The 18,554-nt window shown below is 42.5% G+C and overlaps 1 protein-coding gene and 1 long non-coding RNA gene across 2 annotated transcripts; one reads left to right on the forward strand and one right to left on the reverse strand.

Moving 5' to 3' along the window:
- Nucleotides 1–7,306: 7,306 nt before the first annotated feature.
- On the forward strand, nucleotides 7,307–8,476 carry LOC129430700 (uncharacterized). The gene is made up of 2 exons (XM_055188186.2): nucleotides 7,307–8,144; nucleotides 8,263–8,476. Exon 1 carries the CDS (start codon nucleotides 7,307–7,309, stop codon nucleotides 8,096–8,098), a length of 792 nt encoding a protein of 263 aa, XP_055044161.2. The 3' UTR covers nucleotides 8,099–8,144; nucleotides 8,263–8,476.
- A 271-nt stretch (nucleotides 8,477–8,747) lies between these two features.
- LOC129430730 (uncharacterized) lies at nucleotides 8,748–11,651 on the reverse strand. Its single transcript, XR_012359154.1, has 2 exons — nucleotides 9,791–11,651; nucleotides 8,748–9,200 (listed from the first exon to the last, which is right to left on the reverse strand). It is a non-coding gene; the product is annotated as an uncharacterized lncRNA (long non-coding RNA).
- Between the last annotated feature and the right edge of the window lie 6,903 nt (nucleotides 11,652–18,554).

Genomic DNA, 18,554 nt, shown 5'->3' on the forward strand with positions numbered 1-18,554 from the left:
ACAAACAAAAACAAAACAAACAAAAAGGTGCGATGTAAGTGAAGGTAACAAAACAAACAAAAAGGTGCGACGTAAGTGAAGGTAACAAAACAAACAAAAACAAACAAAAAGGTCTAAGGTAAGTGAAGGTAACTAAACAAACAAAAACAAAACAAACAAAAAGGTGCGAGGTAAGTGAAGGTAACAAAACAAAGAAAAACAAAACAAACAAAAAGGTGCAAGGTAAGTGAAGGTAACAAAACAAACAAAAAGGTGCGAGGTAAGTGAAGGTAACAAAACAAACAAAAAGGTGCAAGGTAAGTGAAGGTAACAAAACAAACAAAAAGGTGCGAGGTAAGTGAAGGTAACTAAACAAACAAAACAAACCAAAAGGTGCGAGGTAAGTGAAGGTAACTAAACAAACAAAACAAACAAAAAGGTGCGAGGTAAGTGGAGGTAACAAAACAAACAAGAACAAAACAAACAAAAAGGTGCGAGGTAAGTGAAGGTAACAAAACAAAGAAAAACAAAACAAACAAAATGGTGCAAGGTAAGTGAAGGTAACAAAACAAACAAAAATGTGCGATGTAAGTGAAGGTAACAAAACAAACAAAAAGGTGCAAGGTAAGTTAAGGTAACAAAACAAACGTAAAGGTGCGACGTAAGTGAAGGTAACAAAACAAACTGAAAGGTGCGAGGTAAGTGTCACCGGGTGACTATGATAGGGCGGAACCAAAAGTGGCGGAGAAAGGTTCCGCCTGAAGATGGTTTCCACCCGGGCCCGATTTTTAATCAATTTTACTTCCTGGTTTCCCTGCCAACGCTGATTACGAGGGAATGAGCAGCAGGTGTGGCAAATTGATGGAGCGACCTGTGATTGGAGGTGAGGGTGAAGGCAAGCCAGATAAAAAGGGCCTAGGAAGCACGAAGAAGAGAGAGTTGTTTCCGGGTGTGAGTCCCTTCCTGCCTTGGGCAAACGTAAACACACGCTCCGTCCCTGGAGGAGCCGGAGGGCGCCGTTGATCCGTTAACCACTTATAGTGTAAGGAAAGAGTGCGGCTGCCAGAAGAGGCGAAAAGGACGGGGCTGTGAAAATAATTAAAGGGACACTACACCGGGTGCTTTTTGTGTACTTTGTGTGCGCTGTGTTGCTACTGTGCAGACGCATTGTGCTGGCCTCGATCGTTCCCTTGGGGAAATAAGAGACGGGAAGGCAGCTGGGCAAAGAATTATTGGGCGATTTCACTCGTGAGTGGGCAGATATAGAGTCATCGAGTCTACAGATGCAGGAAAAGCATTGACAACGAAGAGTGAGTAACAGCCGTTGTGTTATACTGTGGAATACTTAGAAGAGGAGCTGCTTGGTGTGTGTTTCTTGTGTTTGAGGTCCCTGGCCCCACCGGAGAGGGAAGTGTGGGCGAGCCGCGGGTAGACCAGAAGCACGGACGGGACATCTTGGTAGGAAACGCCGTCTGCTAACAGATCAGTGGCCCTGCGGGAAAAGAAAGCGTGGGTGAGCCAGAGAAGTGACAAAGAACACACCGGGGCTGTGAGTAATATAAATCCTACTCTCATCGGTGGCCAAAACACCGCCCAACTATCCTCCCGAGGGAGTCGAAGCCAGGTGGCTAGGTCCATTTAAAAATCACGTGAAGTGTGTACAAGAGTGCTGTGGGTGAGTTTCACTTATTAATGGTGTGTATGCTGTGCTTGTAGCGACCAAACTGGCCGGCCTTGGACGAGTCGTGAGATGATAATATCTGTTGTGGCCTGAGTCCTACGAAGAGAGAGAGAAACTAAGCCTTTTTGCCCCGGGTGTGTCAGCGAGAGCTTCACTCCTCTAAATAGCGGACAGTGGCGAAACCCAGCGGTAGAAGTAGTGAGTATTCTATGAAGTGCACTGTGCGGATTGAGGGTCATAGCTGTGTGTATTGACCTATCCAACAGAAGCTCGTGGTGTACGGAGCCTCGACGAAAGTTCGCCCCAGCTCGTGACCCTGTTCGTGGAAACAGGAGGGGGAGTTCGGGAAGCGTTCGGCTCCGTGCCACTGGAACCATCAGTCCCCACGACGCCCGAGAAGCTTGAGTGGACGGGTGAAGGAGTACGGTGCACCAACGCTGTAGCGAAAAGCCCACTGTCTGTGAGTGAGTGTAAAGCCCCGTTCAGTGAGTAGCTTCCAAGTGTCTTGTGTCTCTCATAGGTGTTATACAGGAATGTTCGGAGGAAGACCAAACCGTGAGAATGGTGTAACCCACCTCCCCATGTACCAGTGAGTGCCCCGAAGTGAGTGAAGCGCTCGTGCTGTGTGAGTAATCTTTCTGTGTGTTGGGACACGTTCCCCTTTGTCTAAGACAATGATGTGAGGAAGAGCGAAGAGTGTGCATTGTGTAAATCGCTTTCCTGTATACCAGTGAAGACCCCCAGTGCTGTGAGTAACTTACCTCTGTGTAGTGATACCGACCTGTGCTTACAGCAACTACTTACCTGTGCCCCAGCGAATGCCCTGTTGTGAACGAAGACCCCCAGTGCTGCGAATAACTTACCTCTGTGTAGTGATACCGACCTGTGCTTATAGCAACCACTTACCTGTATTCCAGCGAATGCTCTGTTGTGAACGAAGACCCCCAGTGCTGTGAGTAACTTACCTTTGTGTGGTGACAACTATCTGTGTTTGCAGCAACCACTTACCCGTGTTCCAGCGAATGCTCTGTTTTGAACGAAGACCCCCAGTGCTGTGAGTAACTTACCTTTGTGTGGTGACACCTACCTGTGTTCCAGCGAATGCTCTGTCGTGGACGAAGACCGCCAGTGTCGTGAGTTGCTTACCTGAATGTTCCGCTAACGATCTCTGCTCCCAGTAGCGTCTGAAGAGAAACGAACCTAAAGGCATAGAAGAGAGAGACGACAGAGAATTAGAGCAGTAGTGACCCGCATTGAAGCACATTGATAACTCTTTTCTTGATTCTGCCTCCAGGAAGAAGCGGAGCGCGCCACGGATTCTAGGACCAGAGCCGTAAAGGAGCCCCTGTCCCCAGTCCTTGTCCCAAGTGGCCCTGGAGGCGAGAAGAAGCCATATTAGTTTTAAACTGCCTTTCCCCCTTTCCCCCTTTTCCTTTTTAAATATTTAAATAAAGTTTATTTTAAAACGTAGGTTACTCGTCTGTCTGGTCATTGGGGTGGTCTTGGGAACCTCCTCGAGGTGGAAGAGTTGAGAGGGGCGTGACCTATAGTATATTCGGGTCCGCCCCTAGCCGTGACATAAGTGAAGGTAACAAAACAAACAAAAACAAAACAAACGTAAAGGTGCGACGTAAGTGAAGGTAACAAAACAAACAGAAAGGTGCGAGGTAAGTGAAGGTAACAAAACAAACAAAAACAAAACAAACAAAAAGGTGCGAGGTAAGTGAAGGTAATAAAACAAACAAAAACAAAACAAACAAAAAGGTGCGAGGTAAGTGAAGGTAACAAAACAAACAAAAAGGTGCAAGGTAAGTGAAGGTAACAAAACAAACAAAAACAAAACAAACAAAAAGGTGCGAGGTAAGTGAAGGTAACAAAACAAACAAAAAGGTGCAAGGTAAGTGAAGGTAACAAAACAAACAAAAAGGTGTGAGGTAAGTGAAGGTAAAAAAGGTGTGACGTGAGTGAAGGTAATAAAAGGTCTGAGGTAAGTGGAAAAAGGTAAGTGAAAAAAAGGTAAGTGAAAAAGGCTCTTGGTTGGCAGGCATGACGTGAGCAGGCTCTTGGGCAGGCATGACATGAGCAGGCTCTTGGTTGGTAAAAAAGGTAAGTAAAAAAAGGGTAAGTAAAAAAAGGTGAGTGAAGGTAAAAAAGGTAAAAAAAATAAGTGAAAAAGGTAAGTGGAAAAAAGTCCCTGCCAACCAAGAGCCTGATCACGTCATGCCTGCCAACCAAGAGCCTTCTCACCTCATTCCTGCAAACCAAGAGCCTGCTCACGTCATGACTGTCAACCACGAGCCTGCTCACGTCATGCCTGCCAACCAAGACCAAGAGCTGGCTCACCTCATGCCTGCAAACCAAGAACCTGCTCACCTCATTCCTGCAAACCAAGAGCCTGCTCACGTCATGCCTGTCAACCACGAGCCTGCTCACGTCATGCCTGCCAAACAAGAGCCTGCCCACGTCATGCCTGCCAACCAAGAGCCTGCCAACCAAGAGCCTGCACACGTCATGTGTGCCAACCAAGAGCCTGCTCATGTCATGCCTGCCAACCAAGAGCCTGCTCACTTCACGCCTGCCAACCAAGAGCCTGCACCCGTCATGCCTGCCAACCAAGAGCCTGCTCACGTCATGCCTGCCAACCAAGACCAAGCACGAGATCACCTCCTGCCTGCAAACCAAGAGCCTGCTCACCTCATTCCTGCAAACCAAGAGCCTGCTCACGTCATGCCTGTCAACCATGAGCCTGCTCACGTTATGCCTGCCAAACAAGAGCCTGCCCACGTCATGCCTGCCAACCAAGAGCCTGCCAACCAAGAGCCTGCACACGTCATGCGTGCCAACCAAGAGCCTGCTCACTTCACGCCTGCCAACCAAGAGTCTTGCTCAAGTCATGCTTGCCAACCAAGAGCCTGCTCAGCTCATGCCTGCCAACCAAGAGCCTGCTCACGTCATCCTTGCCAACCAAGAGCCTGCTCACGTCATGCCTGCCAACCAAGACCCTGCCCACGTCATGCCTGCCAACCAAGAGCCTGCTAACGTCATCCCTGCCAACCAAGAGCCTGCTAACATCATCCCTGGCAACCAAGAGCCTGCTCACGTCATGCCTGCCAACCAAGACTCTGCCCACGTCATGCCTGCCAACCAAGAGCCTGCTAACGTCATCCCTGCCAACCAAGAGCCTGCTAACATCATCCCTGGCAACCAAGAGCCTGCTCACGTCATGCCTGCCAACCAAGACCCTGCCCACATCATGCCTGCCAACCAAGAGCCTGCGCTCACATCATGCTTGCCAACCAAGACCCTGCCCATGTCATGTCTGTCAACCAAGAGCCTGCTAACGTCATCCCTGCCAACCAAGAGCCTGCTCACGTCATGCCTGCCAACCAAGACCCTGCCCACGTCATGCCTGCCAACCAAGAGCCTGCGCTCACATCATGCCTGCCAACCAAGACCCTGCCCACGTCATGCCTGCCAACCAAGAGCCTGCACACGTCATGCTTGCCAACCAAGAGCCTGCACGCGTCATGCCTGCCAACCAAGAGCCTGCTCACATCATGCCTGCCAACCAAGACCCTGCTCATTTAATGCGTGCCAACATGAGCCTGCTCACGTCATGCTTGTCAACCAAGAGCCTTCTCACGTCATGCCTGTCAACCAAGAGGCTGCCCACGTCATGCCTGTCCACCAAGAGCCTTCTCACGTCATGCCTGCCAACCAAGAGCCTGCCCAGGTCATCCCTGCCAACCAAGAGTCTGCCAACCAAGAGCCTGCCCACGTCATGCTTGCCAACCAAGAGCCTGCTCGCGTCATGCTTGCCAACCAAGAGTGTGCTCACATCATGCTTGCCAACCAAGAGCCTGCACACGTCATGCCTCCCAACCAAGAGCCTGCACACGTCATGCCTGCCCACATCATGCCTGCCAACCAAGAGCCTGCTCACGTCGTGCCTGCCAGGCCAGAGCCAGCTCGGTGCCGGCCAATCCAGACCCTGTTCAGTGCCTGCCAAGCCACAGCCTGCTCAGTGCCTGCCAAGACAGAGCCTGCTCTGTGCCCACCATGTCAGACCCTGCTCTGTGCCTGCCAATCCTGAGCCTGCTCAGTGCCTGACAAGCTAAAGCCTGCTCTGTGCCTGCCATGCCAGAACCTGCTCAGTGCCTGCTAAGCCAGAGTCTGCTCAGTGCCTACCAGGCCAGAACCATTTCAGTGCCTACCAAGCCAGAGCCTTCCCAATGCCTGCCAAGCCAGAGCCTGCTCAGTGCCTGCCAAGCCAGAGCCTGCTCAGTGTCTGCAAAGCCTGGGCCTGTGCCTGTCAGAGCCTGTCCAGTGGCTGCTTTGCCAAGCCAGAGCCTGCTCATGTCATGCCTGCACATCCAGAGCCTACTTACTAAAGGTAAAAAGGTGCAAGGTAAGTGAAGGTAAAAATGGTGTGAGGTAAGTGAAGGTAAAAAAAGGTGCGAGGTAAGTGAAGGTAAAAAAGGTGTGAGGTAAGTGAAGGTAAAAATGCTGCGAGGTAAGTGAAGGTAAAAATAGGTGCGAGGTAAGTGAAGGTAACAAAAAAAACAAAAAGGTGCGAGGTAAGTGAAGGTAACAAAAAAACAAAAAGGTGCGAGGTAAGTGAAGGTAACAAAAAAGGTGCGAGGTAAGTGAAGGTAACAAAACAAGCAAAAAGGTGTGAGGTAAGTGAAGGTAACTAAACAAACAAAAACAAAACAAACCAAAAGGTGCGAGGTAAGTGAAGGTAAAAAAACAAACCAAAAGTTGCGAGGTAAGTGAAGTTAAAAAAACATACTAAAAGGTTCTAGGTAAGTGAAGGTAACAAAACAAACAAAATGGTGCAAGGTAAGTGAAGGTAACAAAACAAACAAAAACAAAACAAACAAAAAGGTGTGAGGTAAATGAAGGTAACAAAACAAACGAAAAGGTGCGAGGTAAGTGAATTTAAAAAAGGTGCGAGGTAAGTGAAGGTAAAAAAGGTGTGAGGTAAGTGAAGGTAACAAAAAAACGTGCGAGGTAAGTGAGGGTAACAAAGCAAACAAAAAGGTGCGAGGTAAGTGAAGGTAACAAAACAAACAAAAAGGTGCGAGGTTGTAAATGAAAAAAAGGTAAGTGAAAAAAGGCTCTTGGTTGGCAGGCATGACGTGAGCAGGCTCTTGGTTGGCAGGCATGATGTGAGCTGGCTCTTGGTTGGTAAAAAATGTAAGTGAAAAAAGGTAAGTGGAAAAAAGTCCCTGCCAACCAAGAGCCTGCTCACGTCATTCCTGCAAACGAAGAGCCTGCTCAGGTCATGCCTGTCCACCAAGAGCCTGCTCAATCATACCTGCCAAACAAGAGCGTGCTCACGTCATGCCTGCCAACCAAGAGCCTGCTCACGTCATGTCTGCCCATGTCATGCCTGTCAACCAAGAGCCTGCTCACGTCATCCCTGCCAACCAAGAGTCTGCCCACGTCATGCCTGCCAACCACGAGCCTGCCCACTTCATGCGTGCCAACCAAGAGCCTGCTCATGTCATGCCTGCCAACCAAGAGCCTGCTCAGGTCAGGCCTGCCAACCAAGAGCCTGCTCATGTCATGCCTGCCAACCAAGAGCCTGCTCACGTCATGCCTGCCAACCAAGAGCCTGCCAACCAAGAGCCTGCACACGTCATGCGTACCAACCAAGAGCCTGCTCATGTCATGCCTGCCAACCGAGTGGCTGCTCAGCTCATGCCTGCCAACCAAGAGCCTGCTCAAGTCATGCCTGCCAAACAAGAACCTGCTCACGTCATGCCTGCCAAACAAGAGCCTGCCAACCAAGAACCTGCACACGTCACGCGTGCTAACCAAGAGCCTGCTCATGTCATGCCTGCCAACCAAGAGCCTGCTCACTTCATGCCTGCCAACCAAGAGCCTGCACACGTCATGCGTGCCAACCAAGAGCCTGCTCATGTCATGCCTGCCAACCAAGAGCCTGCCAACCACGAGCCTGCACACGTCATGCGTGCCAACCAAGAGCCTGCTCATGTCATGCCTGCCAACCAAGAGCCTGCACACTTCATGCCTGCCAACCAAGAGCCTGCACACGTCATGCGTGCCAACCAAGAGCCTGCTCATGTCATGCCTGCCAACCAAGAGCCTGCCAACCAAGAGCCTGCACACGTCATGCGTGCAAACCAAGAGACTGCTCATGTCATGCCTGCCAACCAAGAGCCTGCTCACTTCATGCCTGCCAACCAAGAGCCTGCACACGTCATGCTTGCCAACCAAGAGCCTGCACACGTCATGCCTGCCAACCAAGAGCCTGCCCACGTCAGCGAATTTCAGCGATGCCATTTTCTTCTTGAAATAGCTGAATCTGCTGTGGGAACGGGACTGCCAGAATGTGTAACACAGCACCGAAGCTTTGATCCACACATGGACGGCGAGTCCTGGAAACTTATTTCAGGATTCCGAAGGTGAATTGGAAACGCCAGCCAAAGCCTGCAGGGAGAAACGTAGGTATAAAGTGAGTATTTTGTTTTTCACGTCCGTCAGCTGAGCTATGGTTTTTATATTTACACCTATGTTAGCTTATTGTATGTGAAAATAGCTTGCATTGCTAACCTCGTGCTTACTGTTTTTAGACAATATCGTCTTACATCCTATCGTCATTTCATGGAATGGGTTTTGCAAGGCGAAAGACTGGGGAAAGGACAACGACTTGTTTTGCCTGCCTGTGTTGTTCAGGACATCAGACGTAGATATCCAGCTCCTCACGGCAATATAGCGGCTATAAAGAAACGGATGAAGCTCTGGATGAGCTATAAGTGTGAATTTTTTGTTTTTTAATAAAAATGTAAAACTCACATTGGTTGTGGTTCGTTTTATAGTCTCTATTGTTGCTACATTAGAGTATTTGCCTAGAGAAACAGTAACTGCAATTTGAGGAAAGCATTCTTGCATTTTCTTTTTAAAGTCTAAATTGTGTAACACGCATAATATATGGCTTTATTTTTAACCCAAATGATTTTGTAAAGTAAGTAATGACAGCTAAATCACAGTAACAGTAATCATTTCACCTCCACAAGTCTATAATGTATAACTTTGATGTACAAAAGACAGGGTTAGATGAAGAAATTTATTTTTTATTATTCACAAATGAAAAATATTGTGCCACCAGTGAAAAGCACACATTAAAATAAACAATGACATAATTTAGATCTAATAATGCCCTGCACAAAATAAAAACAAAGCAAATAATAATAATAATAATTATGTGTGTATATATACACACAGTATATAATAATATACTATAATATAATAATATAATAAAGGTGAGTATTATTATTATTAGAAAGTGTCAGTCTCAGAAGCGACTTTTGAAAGAAGTCGTGGCAGCGTCCTCTGATGGTTTAGGCACTGGTGCAATGTTGGGTGGCAGCGCAGGCTGTGTCAGGGCAAATGAGGAGGTTGGCACCTTGAACACAATGTTTGGATTGAGTCTTGTCAATGGCCTTCTGGATGAGTTCTGCTACAAACTGTGTGGATCTCTTGCAGAACATTTTGTTGAACCGTGCTTCTCCTGTAAAGGGTAGGAAATTAGATTGGATTCAACTTTACTGTCATTATGCAGAGTACAAGTACAAAAAAAAACAAAGTGTAATTTGTGTCCAACCAGAACTGCAAAAATATGGTGCAGGATAGACAGTAATATACTGTTTGTTTACAGAAGTTGGTTAGAGTAATATAAACAAAATATAAATGTGTGCAGTTTATTAGCTGTTACCTTGTAAGAGCAGAATAAATATGGATTTGTAATATGAAGCATGTATGAACAACATGTACAGATATGTGTGATGTAGTAGTACCCTAATAGTATAAATAATATTGATTTATGTAGTGTATAAACAGAATATATTATAAGAAAAACACAATAAATATTCATATTCATCAAGAACCATATTAAGATATCTACAGCTATGGGCAGTGTGGTACCATTGTAGTGCAGGAACTAACATTATAAAAGTAGTAATATAATATTATGTTTAATATATGGTGTAGAATGGACTTCCACCGGCATTTCAGTACCTGCATGAAAATATGATTATTATCAATAAGTCTAGAAAAATCGTTTTTCCTAAAAAAGAAACAAAGTAGACTCAAATGTCTTACCTCGACGTCCCCCTTACTGGTTACACAAGAAAACCACATATGATTTATGACAGACCTATGAAAGATAATACAATTAGTAACTTTGAACCTTGCAAACCAATGTAAAGTCTCCCACATTACAAACCAACACTGTTCTGGTCCATGCAAGGAGGATTTCATTGTTCTTTTTTTCCCCTTCTTCTGCATCTTCTTCCGGAAACCTGTGAGTAAATGCAGAACAATACTTTTGCATTACTTTTACCAAAATAACAGCTGAATGTTTGACTTTGCATGTAATTTTTGAATTTATCAACACCACCTTATCAATAAAGTCTGAATATGAATATGGTATTTACGTGTAGCAAGCATAAATATTATTTAATTAATAATGTACATCTCGCAAATGTATCTGCAGTTATCTCAACCATCGAATAACTTTACAGCAACAGGTTTGCGTGGTAACGTAATTCTAGAAGTAGCTCGGTAGCTAACAGTTGTTTTATTTTGAGAACAGACAACTTATTGTCTATCAATGTTATTTTGGTAACTTTACTGCTAACAACTGTATCTCATTAGAGAAGTAACACTAATGAAGGTGACACCAATGATGGTAACACCAATGACAATTAATTTTTTTTTTTACATTTTTACATTTTAACAAAAAAGCTGCCATTAGCCATGTGCTATTTTATCAGAGATGTAACAATCACATACTTATTCAGTATAATGTATTTTTATGTAAAGATCTCAACACTCCCAGCTATATATAAAAAAAGAGTAACACTAATGACATCCAAAAAATCTTATCTCAAAATTCTTAGATATATTATGATATTTTAGACAAATAAGGTAAGACATCTCACAAACCTTTTGCCTTCTTCCACTGCACTTCTTTCACTGACCTCGAGTCTTGACCCATGAAAAACTTCAAAGAGCTGATGCATTGTTTCAAAATAAAAGTGCTTTGGGTAGGGTAACACCAATGACATAAATTTGGGTGACAAATATTTATTTGATATAATTAATATTAATAGTGTATTTTTACCATTTCAGTGTTGAAGTAAATTCATACAGGGTTAAAGGTACATGTAAATTAGATTTGTTTTATAAAAAACATGGTTTTAAATAAGTACACAGTTCAACTTTCATGTATGATCAAAGGGACAGGGCAATTTTCAGGACCAGACATTTAAAAAAAAGTTTAAAAAACGGATAAAAAGAAAATTAAATAAATAAACTCTCTGATCATTTTAAGGACAGTCTATATTTATTAAATATATATCATTATGGGATTATTGGGTCAAATTAAACGATTAAGGGGTCTGCAAAAGCAAGGGTCAAGAATTTCAACCTTTTTTTGTAGAATGACCCACATAGCAACTTTTGCTTTTTGTTAATATACATCTGCTGTTTTCTTAAAGCTGACTTTTAATTTACTTACAAGAAAGACCCAGGGCAGGGCAAACCCACACCAAACCCCCTAAGGGCCCCATGCGGGTTAGCCCATGAGGGACCCACAGTAGTTTGCCCTTTAGGGGCCCTATATGGGTTTACTATGGGCAAGCCCACTGTGGGCCCCCTATGATTTTGCCCTTTTGGGCCCCATGAGCATTTTTTATGGGCCAACCCTCTGTGGGCATTCCCACAGAAAACCCACACAGGCTCCATATTTTCTAGCTTTTCAATTTCAAAAAGAAAGTGTAATATCCACTAGATGGCGCAAAACCCAATGTATCAAAAAGTATAAAAACTTTTAATGATTTATTTTTACTACATTTATGTTTGATAGTCGTTCTGAGTCTGACCTCTAACATAAATTCCTTTACAAAAATGCAATTTTTTAAGCTTTTTGATCAAAATGTTGTATTTTTGAAGATAAATGTTTCAGTGGTTAAAAAGTATATATAGAATGAAAGTTTTTCCCCATTTTGTTTGTTTGTTTGTTTGTTTGAAAGCAGAGGGTTTGTTCTTTCATTTGATATATTTGTATGTTTATATATTTATAGAAGATTATTTTTCCCGCAAGGAATTTTGTGAAACTTTTGTGAAAATCACAAAAATGCTGGCGGCTAACTTTTCTAAAAAAAGGCTGGCGGTGAATGAGTTAATCATAGTAATAATATTTTTTTATATTTTAATTATTAAAATAAGTTTAATTATTATTAAATTATTAAAATAATTATCATTGGTTGTTAATATTAGCAGATAATTTCCTTTTGATGTTTATTGTTGTTGTTAAAACCATAGTTACTACTCTTACTATAAACAACATTTTTATAAAGGTCTGTCCATTTAGAACAAAATGTGCATGCATGTTTGTGTAGAAATAATTAAACACACCCCCATATGAAGATCTAAAAAGCTGCTTTAAAAGCACAATATTTCTGCTTATTTAAACAAGTTCTAATTTTCAGTCCCGTCTGAACGCAGTGTTTCGCTAGAAGCACTTTCTTTACCATCTGTATTGTTTTTAGCATGATGTCTTTTATTATGTGTTCTTTTCATACGGTGATGACATCAACGTATCGCGAGAGAGAGTCGAGAAATTACACGTAGAGGTCTAATTTCGAATCACTCTCGCGGTACATTGACGTCATCGTCCTGTCAGCCCGCATGCGGTCGAACACACCTATTATTTGCGGGCGCGCGCCTCCGTCCTCGTGAGTTCAAAAAACAGGATTTAACCGATGTTTACCTCAGACGACAGTTTTCGTTTCTGTGGTAAATTCTAATGCAAGTTTTCATTAATTTTGGTTACTTTATTAAAATAAGTTCACAGTAATGTTAATTTTGTTGTTAGTAATTCGATATGACTAAAATATTATAAACTTTAATGTTGAGACTGTTGATGTAAGCTGGCAGTTTGACTGAGCTCGTGAGCTAATGTAGTGCAGATCTTTTATTTGTCTTTACCTTTTATAAAATGTGTTATATGTGTTATTAATTTATTTGACATTGTTTAGTTAATTATAACGCAAGTTATTTCAATGTAGGGTTTGACGCGCAAAATTAAACTTAACTTACAGTACGGGCACACAGTTTACAGTAGAAGAATTTAAACAGAAACCATCAATTCTGCATTAATAACTATTGTAAGTTACATTTATGTTCATTTTTCTTTCAGGTCATTTTCTTGTTGTGTTTGATGTTTTCCATTGGCTGAAGAGTAAGTAACTTTATTACTTTGTTTGTATTTGCACCCAAAATAATGTGTCAAAATAAGTGCTCAAAACACTCTCCTCAATACAATGGATAAATAAAAAATATAACTACAAAATATTAACTACAACTAAATAGTCAGAGCTCACTTTGACTTGATGTACACCTCAGTCCCATATAATGTATTAGATGATGGGTATAGTTTTAATAAAAAAAAATTCTGTCATCATTTTGGATTTTATTGTTCTCAAGGTCAGAACACAGCTCATTCACCCAAATCAAATAGTGACAATCCTACAGATGTACTCTTAAACAAAGACAATTATAAGATCATCCGTTTGGATCCAGTTAAAGCAATAAAACCTACTTGAAATACTTGGTAAGAAAAACTAGTGCAGTATACATTTTATAAATTATAGTATCTTAGCACTTATCTTATTATTGCCACCTTAAAGCTCACATAAAACACCACACACTGTTTCTGCTAATGTTAAAGGAGTAGTTCACTCAAAAATGGTCCCGATTGACTTGACTATAGTAATTTTTCCTACTTTGAAAATTCAATGGGCCCCATTTTAAGAATGGACTACTCCTTTAATCCTATATACCTATAGAGTAGTATTGCATCCTTCAAATATATAAAGACCTTTTAGTTTTATCAGACTTATAAAAGACAGATCAGCTGTACCGATTCTTTAGGCATAAATCTGGGTGGGAGCAAATGTAAGTCCCTTTTCTTACATTTACAAGTATAGACCGGGGGCCCGTTTCAATAAGGAGGTTCAACCAACTCTGAGTTTAAACTTGAACTCTGAGTTGACTTACTCTGGGGCTGTTTACACTTGGTATTAAGATGTGTTTTCATCGATCGGATCACAAGTGGACGAGAGAGACACATTACGTTTACACCTGGTATTTAAATCTGTCTCTTTTGTCCACTTTCGACCGCTTCTGTGCTGAATACTATGAGGGGGTGGTCTGTGAGACGGTGGGCGAGTCTCTCTGCTTTCATTCAAACCCGAGCGGGAGTAATTATGAGTTTATATGGACGCAAACTAATATTATGTCAGAGTGCACTGCTTGTTTAGCAAGTAAAGATGCTGCACAGTGTTTTTTACATGAGTATGTAAGAGCTTACTTTGAATTTTCAGCGCAATTGATGAAATAGGATCGCGCAACTTTCACACGCTTTCAAAACGAAACTACGGAGATCAGCCGCTTAGTTTTATCAATGAAAGGCTAAAAATAGCGCTGTTCACCGTATGTTCACGGCAGAAGTAAAAAAAGACGTAAAACTTGTGTTTAATACCTCAGATTAGATAAATGGGCGGAGAGTAGGCGGTCGCGTGTGGCTGTTAGAACGCATTCAACCACATGTGCGTTCCGCAACTCCAAAGTGATCCGATTGAAAGTGGTTTCGACCACCTCTGGATGTGGTTGAAAGTGGTCGAAAGTGGACGAGCTCAAAACGTTTTGAACACCGTTTACACCTGGCATTAACGTCGTCCACTTGTGATCCGATCGACGAAAACACATGTTAATGCCAAGTGTAAACAGCCTGAGATAGTAAACTCTAAGTTTTCGGTTACAGAACAGCTGATCTGAGTTAGTTCAATCGACTCTGAGTAGGTTGACTCTGAGTTAAGTGCGTGCAGAGGTGGGTAGTAACGAATTACATTTACTTCGTTACATTTACTTGAGTAATTTTTTTGGGTAACTAGTACTTTTAGAGTAAATTTAAAGCTCACGTAACACACGCTGTTTCTGCATTTCTGATATTAATCTGGAGTACCTATAGAGTAGTATGACATCCTTTATATCTCCGAAGAGTCTTTAGTTTAATCAGATTTATAAAAGAAAGATTAGCTTTACCGAATCTTTCCGATAACGTACGAAAAAATGAAGAATGAGGAGTTATAACACGGGAGGAGCGAGTACGAGTCATGCAACACTATACAACACTTTTTTAACTTATGATTCACTACATGTTCATGTCATTTATATAATATACACGCGCCTATTTCCAACATAAGACAGAAGTCTTACTTACCACGTGTAACTCGTCATGACCCGGTTCTGAAAATCCACCGCATCAAACACACACGCAAAACTCCGCTGCTAATCCGGATAATAAACTATATCCATTGTTTCCATGAGACTGGATGTCTTCTCCTTACATCCAAAAACACACTTCTTGTTGTGCTATTGTTGACTTTTGAAATTAAACAAAGCTGAGTGGCGTGATAAGCTGTTAGCAAGCTCTAGCGTCTCCCGCTGACTGACGGCTGGGCGGGGTTTTCCGGGGGAAGTTTTCCGGCGGAAGCCCATATAAAGAAGTGATACGTATCGAAAACCCCTGAAACGTCAGTTAGAACCGTAATCGAAAAAAATTAGCCGAAACTTGTACGAACCCTGGCGAAGTGCATTCGGCACAGAAATACTCTGAAACACGCCCAACTGCATTTTTGACACTTTGCCTACGTTTAGCATGAGGAAACAACTCTATAACTGTGTTAATAAGTCAAAATGCTTGAAATACCATTAAACCCCCCCTTTAAGGATGGGTACTTTTTACTCTTACTCAAGTACATTTCTAATGAAAAAACTGTACTTTTACTTCGCTACATTCGGTGGCGTTACTACGCTACTTTCAAATGGTAATAATTAATTAATATATTTTATTTTTTAAGTTTATATGGCTTGTTCGAAAGTCTCGCGAGACGTTAGAGAGGCAGCGTGCGTTGCGAGGGGTGGCTACGTTTCACCCTTTAGCGCGCGTAGATGAAAGGAGATGACTGAAGCGGAGGATGACCTATGCAAGCTATCGGAGGCAGATCATGCGTGGCCTCAAGTTTGGTCTATGTTTACACTACAAAAGGTCAAAAAGAATAGTTTCATAATGCAATGTATGCTTTGTGCACCAAAACAAACTGACATCTCAGCATACAGGAATTCAAGCTCCAACATGAAACAACACGGCGGTAAGTGTCACTTTCTGCAGTGCCTTATTATAATATTATTTCACGCACTGTTTTTGTCATATGCGCTCTTGTGCAAGCAATGAAAATTACTCTAACCTTACAAACAACACACGTTCACATCTGCACATTTCAATATCATTTCCTCATAAAACTAAACAAATTGAACAGCATGTTAAATCTTGCATTAATAATACGGGAGAACCGGGGCAAAAGTAACGCTGGACGAAAGTAACAAAGCGATTTTCTAAGAGGACTGATACCATTTGCATCCCAAACTATGAGGCTGTTTACACTTGGTATTAAGATGTGTTTTCATCGATCGGATCGCTTTGGAGTTGCGGAACGCACATGTGGTTGAATGCGTTCGAACAGCCACACCCGACCGCCTTCTCTCCGCCCATTTATCTAATCTGAGGTATTAAACACAAGTTTTACGTCTTTTTTGACTTCTGGCTTGAACATTCGGTGAACAGCGCTATTTTTAGCCTTTCATTGACAAAACTAAGCGGCTGATCTCCGTAGTTTCGTTTTAAAGGCGTGTAAAAGTTGCGCGATCCTATTTCATCAATTGCGCTGAAAATTCAAAGAAAGCTCTTACATACTCATGTACAAAACACTGTGCAGCATGTTTACTTGCTAAACAAGCAGTGCACTCCGACATAATATTAGTTTGCGTCCATATAAACTCATAATTACTCCCGCTTGGGTTTGAATGACAGCAGAGAGACTCGCCCACCGTCTCACAGACCACCCCATAGTATTCAGCACAGAAGCGGTCGAAAGTGGACAAAAAAGACGGATTTAAATACCAGGTGTAAACGTAATGTGTCTCTCTCGTCCACTTGTGATCCGATCGATGAAAACACATCTTAATACCAAGTGTAAACAGCCCCTATGACAGAGCTGACAAATAATTAGATTGACAAATATCGCGTTATTTACTCACCATTTTCCGGGTGTAGATCCAGAAAGGTGTTTTCAACCATGAGTGCGTTTACATGCACAAAATAAGCGGATAACTATCAAAAATCTGCTTATTATAGAAAACTGTTTTCATGCGCTTACATGCAAATCAATAAGCTGGTTATGCAGACAACTGCGTTTACATGGGACTTGAAGAATTATCAGTTTTCTCGCAGGCACTGACGTCACCACCTATAGTACACAATAGTCGTTCAAAAACTCGACGGCATATCTGTCTTAAGCTGTACTGTTGTATCTCTTCTCGTGTCTGCAGAACCTGTAAATGTAACATGAGCTGCTATTTTAACAGTTTCTCTGCCAACTGCTTTAGTCGAGCGGAGACTTTTATGCGTTACTTTTCGCTTACTTCCGCGTGTGACGTATATCTTTCATACGCGGAGACATGCGCACATGGACAAAACCGTGAGAAAGCCGGTTAAGGTGTTTACATGCCACGCGAAATCGACGTAATGGGCAAAAAACTACCTGTGCCGATCGGTTTTTGCTTACGCCGTTTATGGGCTTTCCTCCGTTAATCTTCTGGGATCGTTGCCGGAAAGACGACCTAGTAAGATACGCGGGTAACCCTCTGTGTGAACAAGAAGCTGCAAGAATGCCGTAATGGGCGTGTCGAAGTGAAGACGCGCGCGTCATCATCACAACACAAGTTATGGATCAGCACCTTACAACGAGATAACGAGCATATAAACATTCATAACGAGAAATGTTGCAAACTAGATTGAAGCAGTTAACTGGAAATGATAACTGAGACGCCTAAACAATGACGCACGTGCCGTAACTTAGTTAGGACGCGCGTGTCATGGCAACATGAAGTTGGTTCAACTCTTTAAAATGAGGGATTTACAACATTCACAACGAGAAATGTCAGCAAACTGGACTAAAGCAGATATCAGGTAAGTTAGCTCATTACTTACTGCGTTGAAACAGAGATCATTCAGCAGCATAAAAGCATATTGCGCCACATGCTCATTTGAGCTATAATAAACGAAAATACCCGCGCGTCATCCCAACAAGTCGTTCAGCTCCTCAAAATGTGGGTTTTAAATGCATATAAACAATCACGATGAGAAATGTCTGAAAACTTTATTAAAGCAGAGATCATTCACCAGCATTCTGAACGGTGCGTCACGTGCTCCTTAATAATCTTATCATAAACAAAAGTGCACGCGAGTGGTTCTTGGAGGGAGAAATAATATATAATATGCAAACTTCAGACGCTGCGTAGAAGAGAGGGCGGGACTTTCAATAGGTCACGTGTCTTTCCGGGACCGTCACATGCCGGATAAACTCATAGATATGTATATAAAGGCTAGATGGCTCAAGGCGGAGTCCCTAACGGCATCACCTGGCGGCCATCTTACGACAGGGCGCTCGCTCACTCGTAGCATTGAGATTAATGGTGCAGGTACTTTTAAATGACCATAACTTGCTCAATTTTCTACCGATTTTCAAACGGTTTGGGTTTTTACAAACGTTATTAACGTGGCTATAATTCTGGATGCTTTAACATGTTTCATGAATTTATTTTTTATTTTTAGTATAGGTATGCAGTGTCATAGGTACATCTTTGACGTTTATAACAAACCAAACCGTTTGAAAATCGGTAAAAAATAAAGCAAGTTATGGTCATTTAAAAGTACCTGCATCATTAAAACTCAATG

The sequence above is a fragment of the Misgurnus anguillicaudatus genome, chromosome 19, assembly GCF_027580225.2.
Source record: "Misgurnus anguillicaudatus chromosome 19, ASM2758022v2, whole genome shotgun sequence".
In the NCBI taxonomy this organism is placed as follows: Eukaryota; Metazoa; Chordata; class Actinopteri; order Cypriniformes; family Cobitidae; genus Misgurnus; species Misgurnus anguillicaudatus.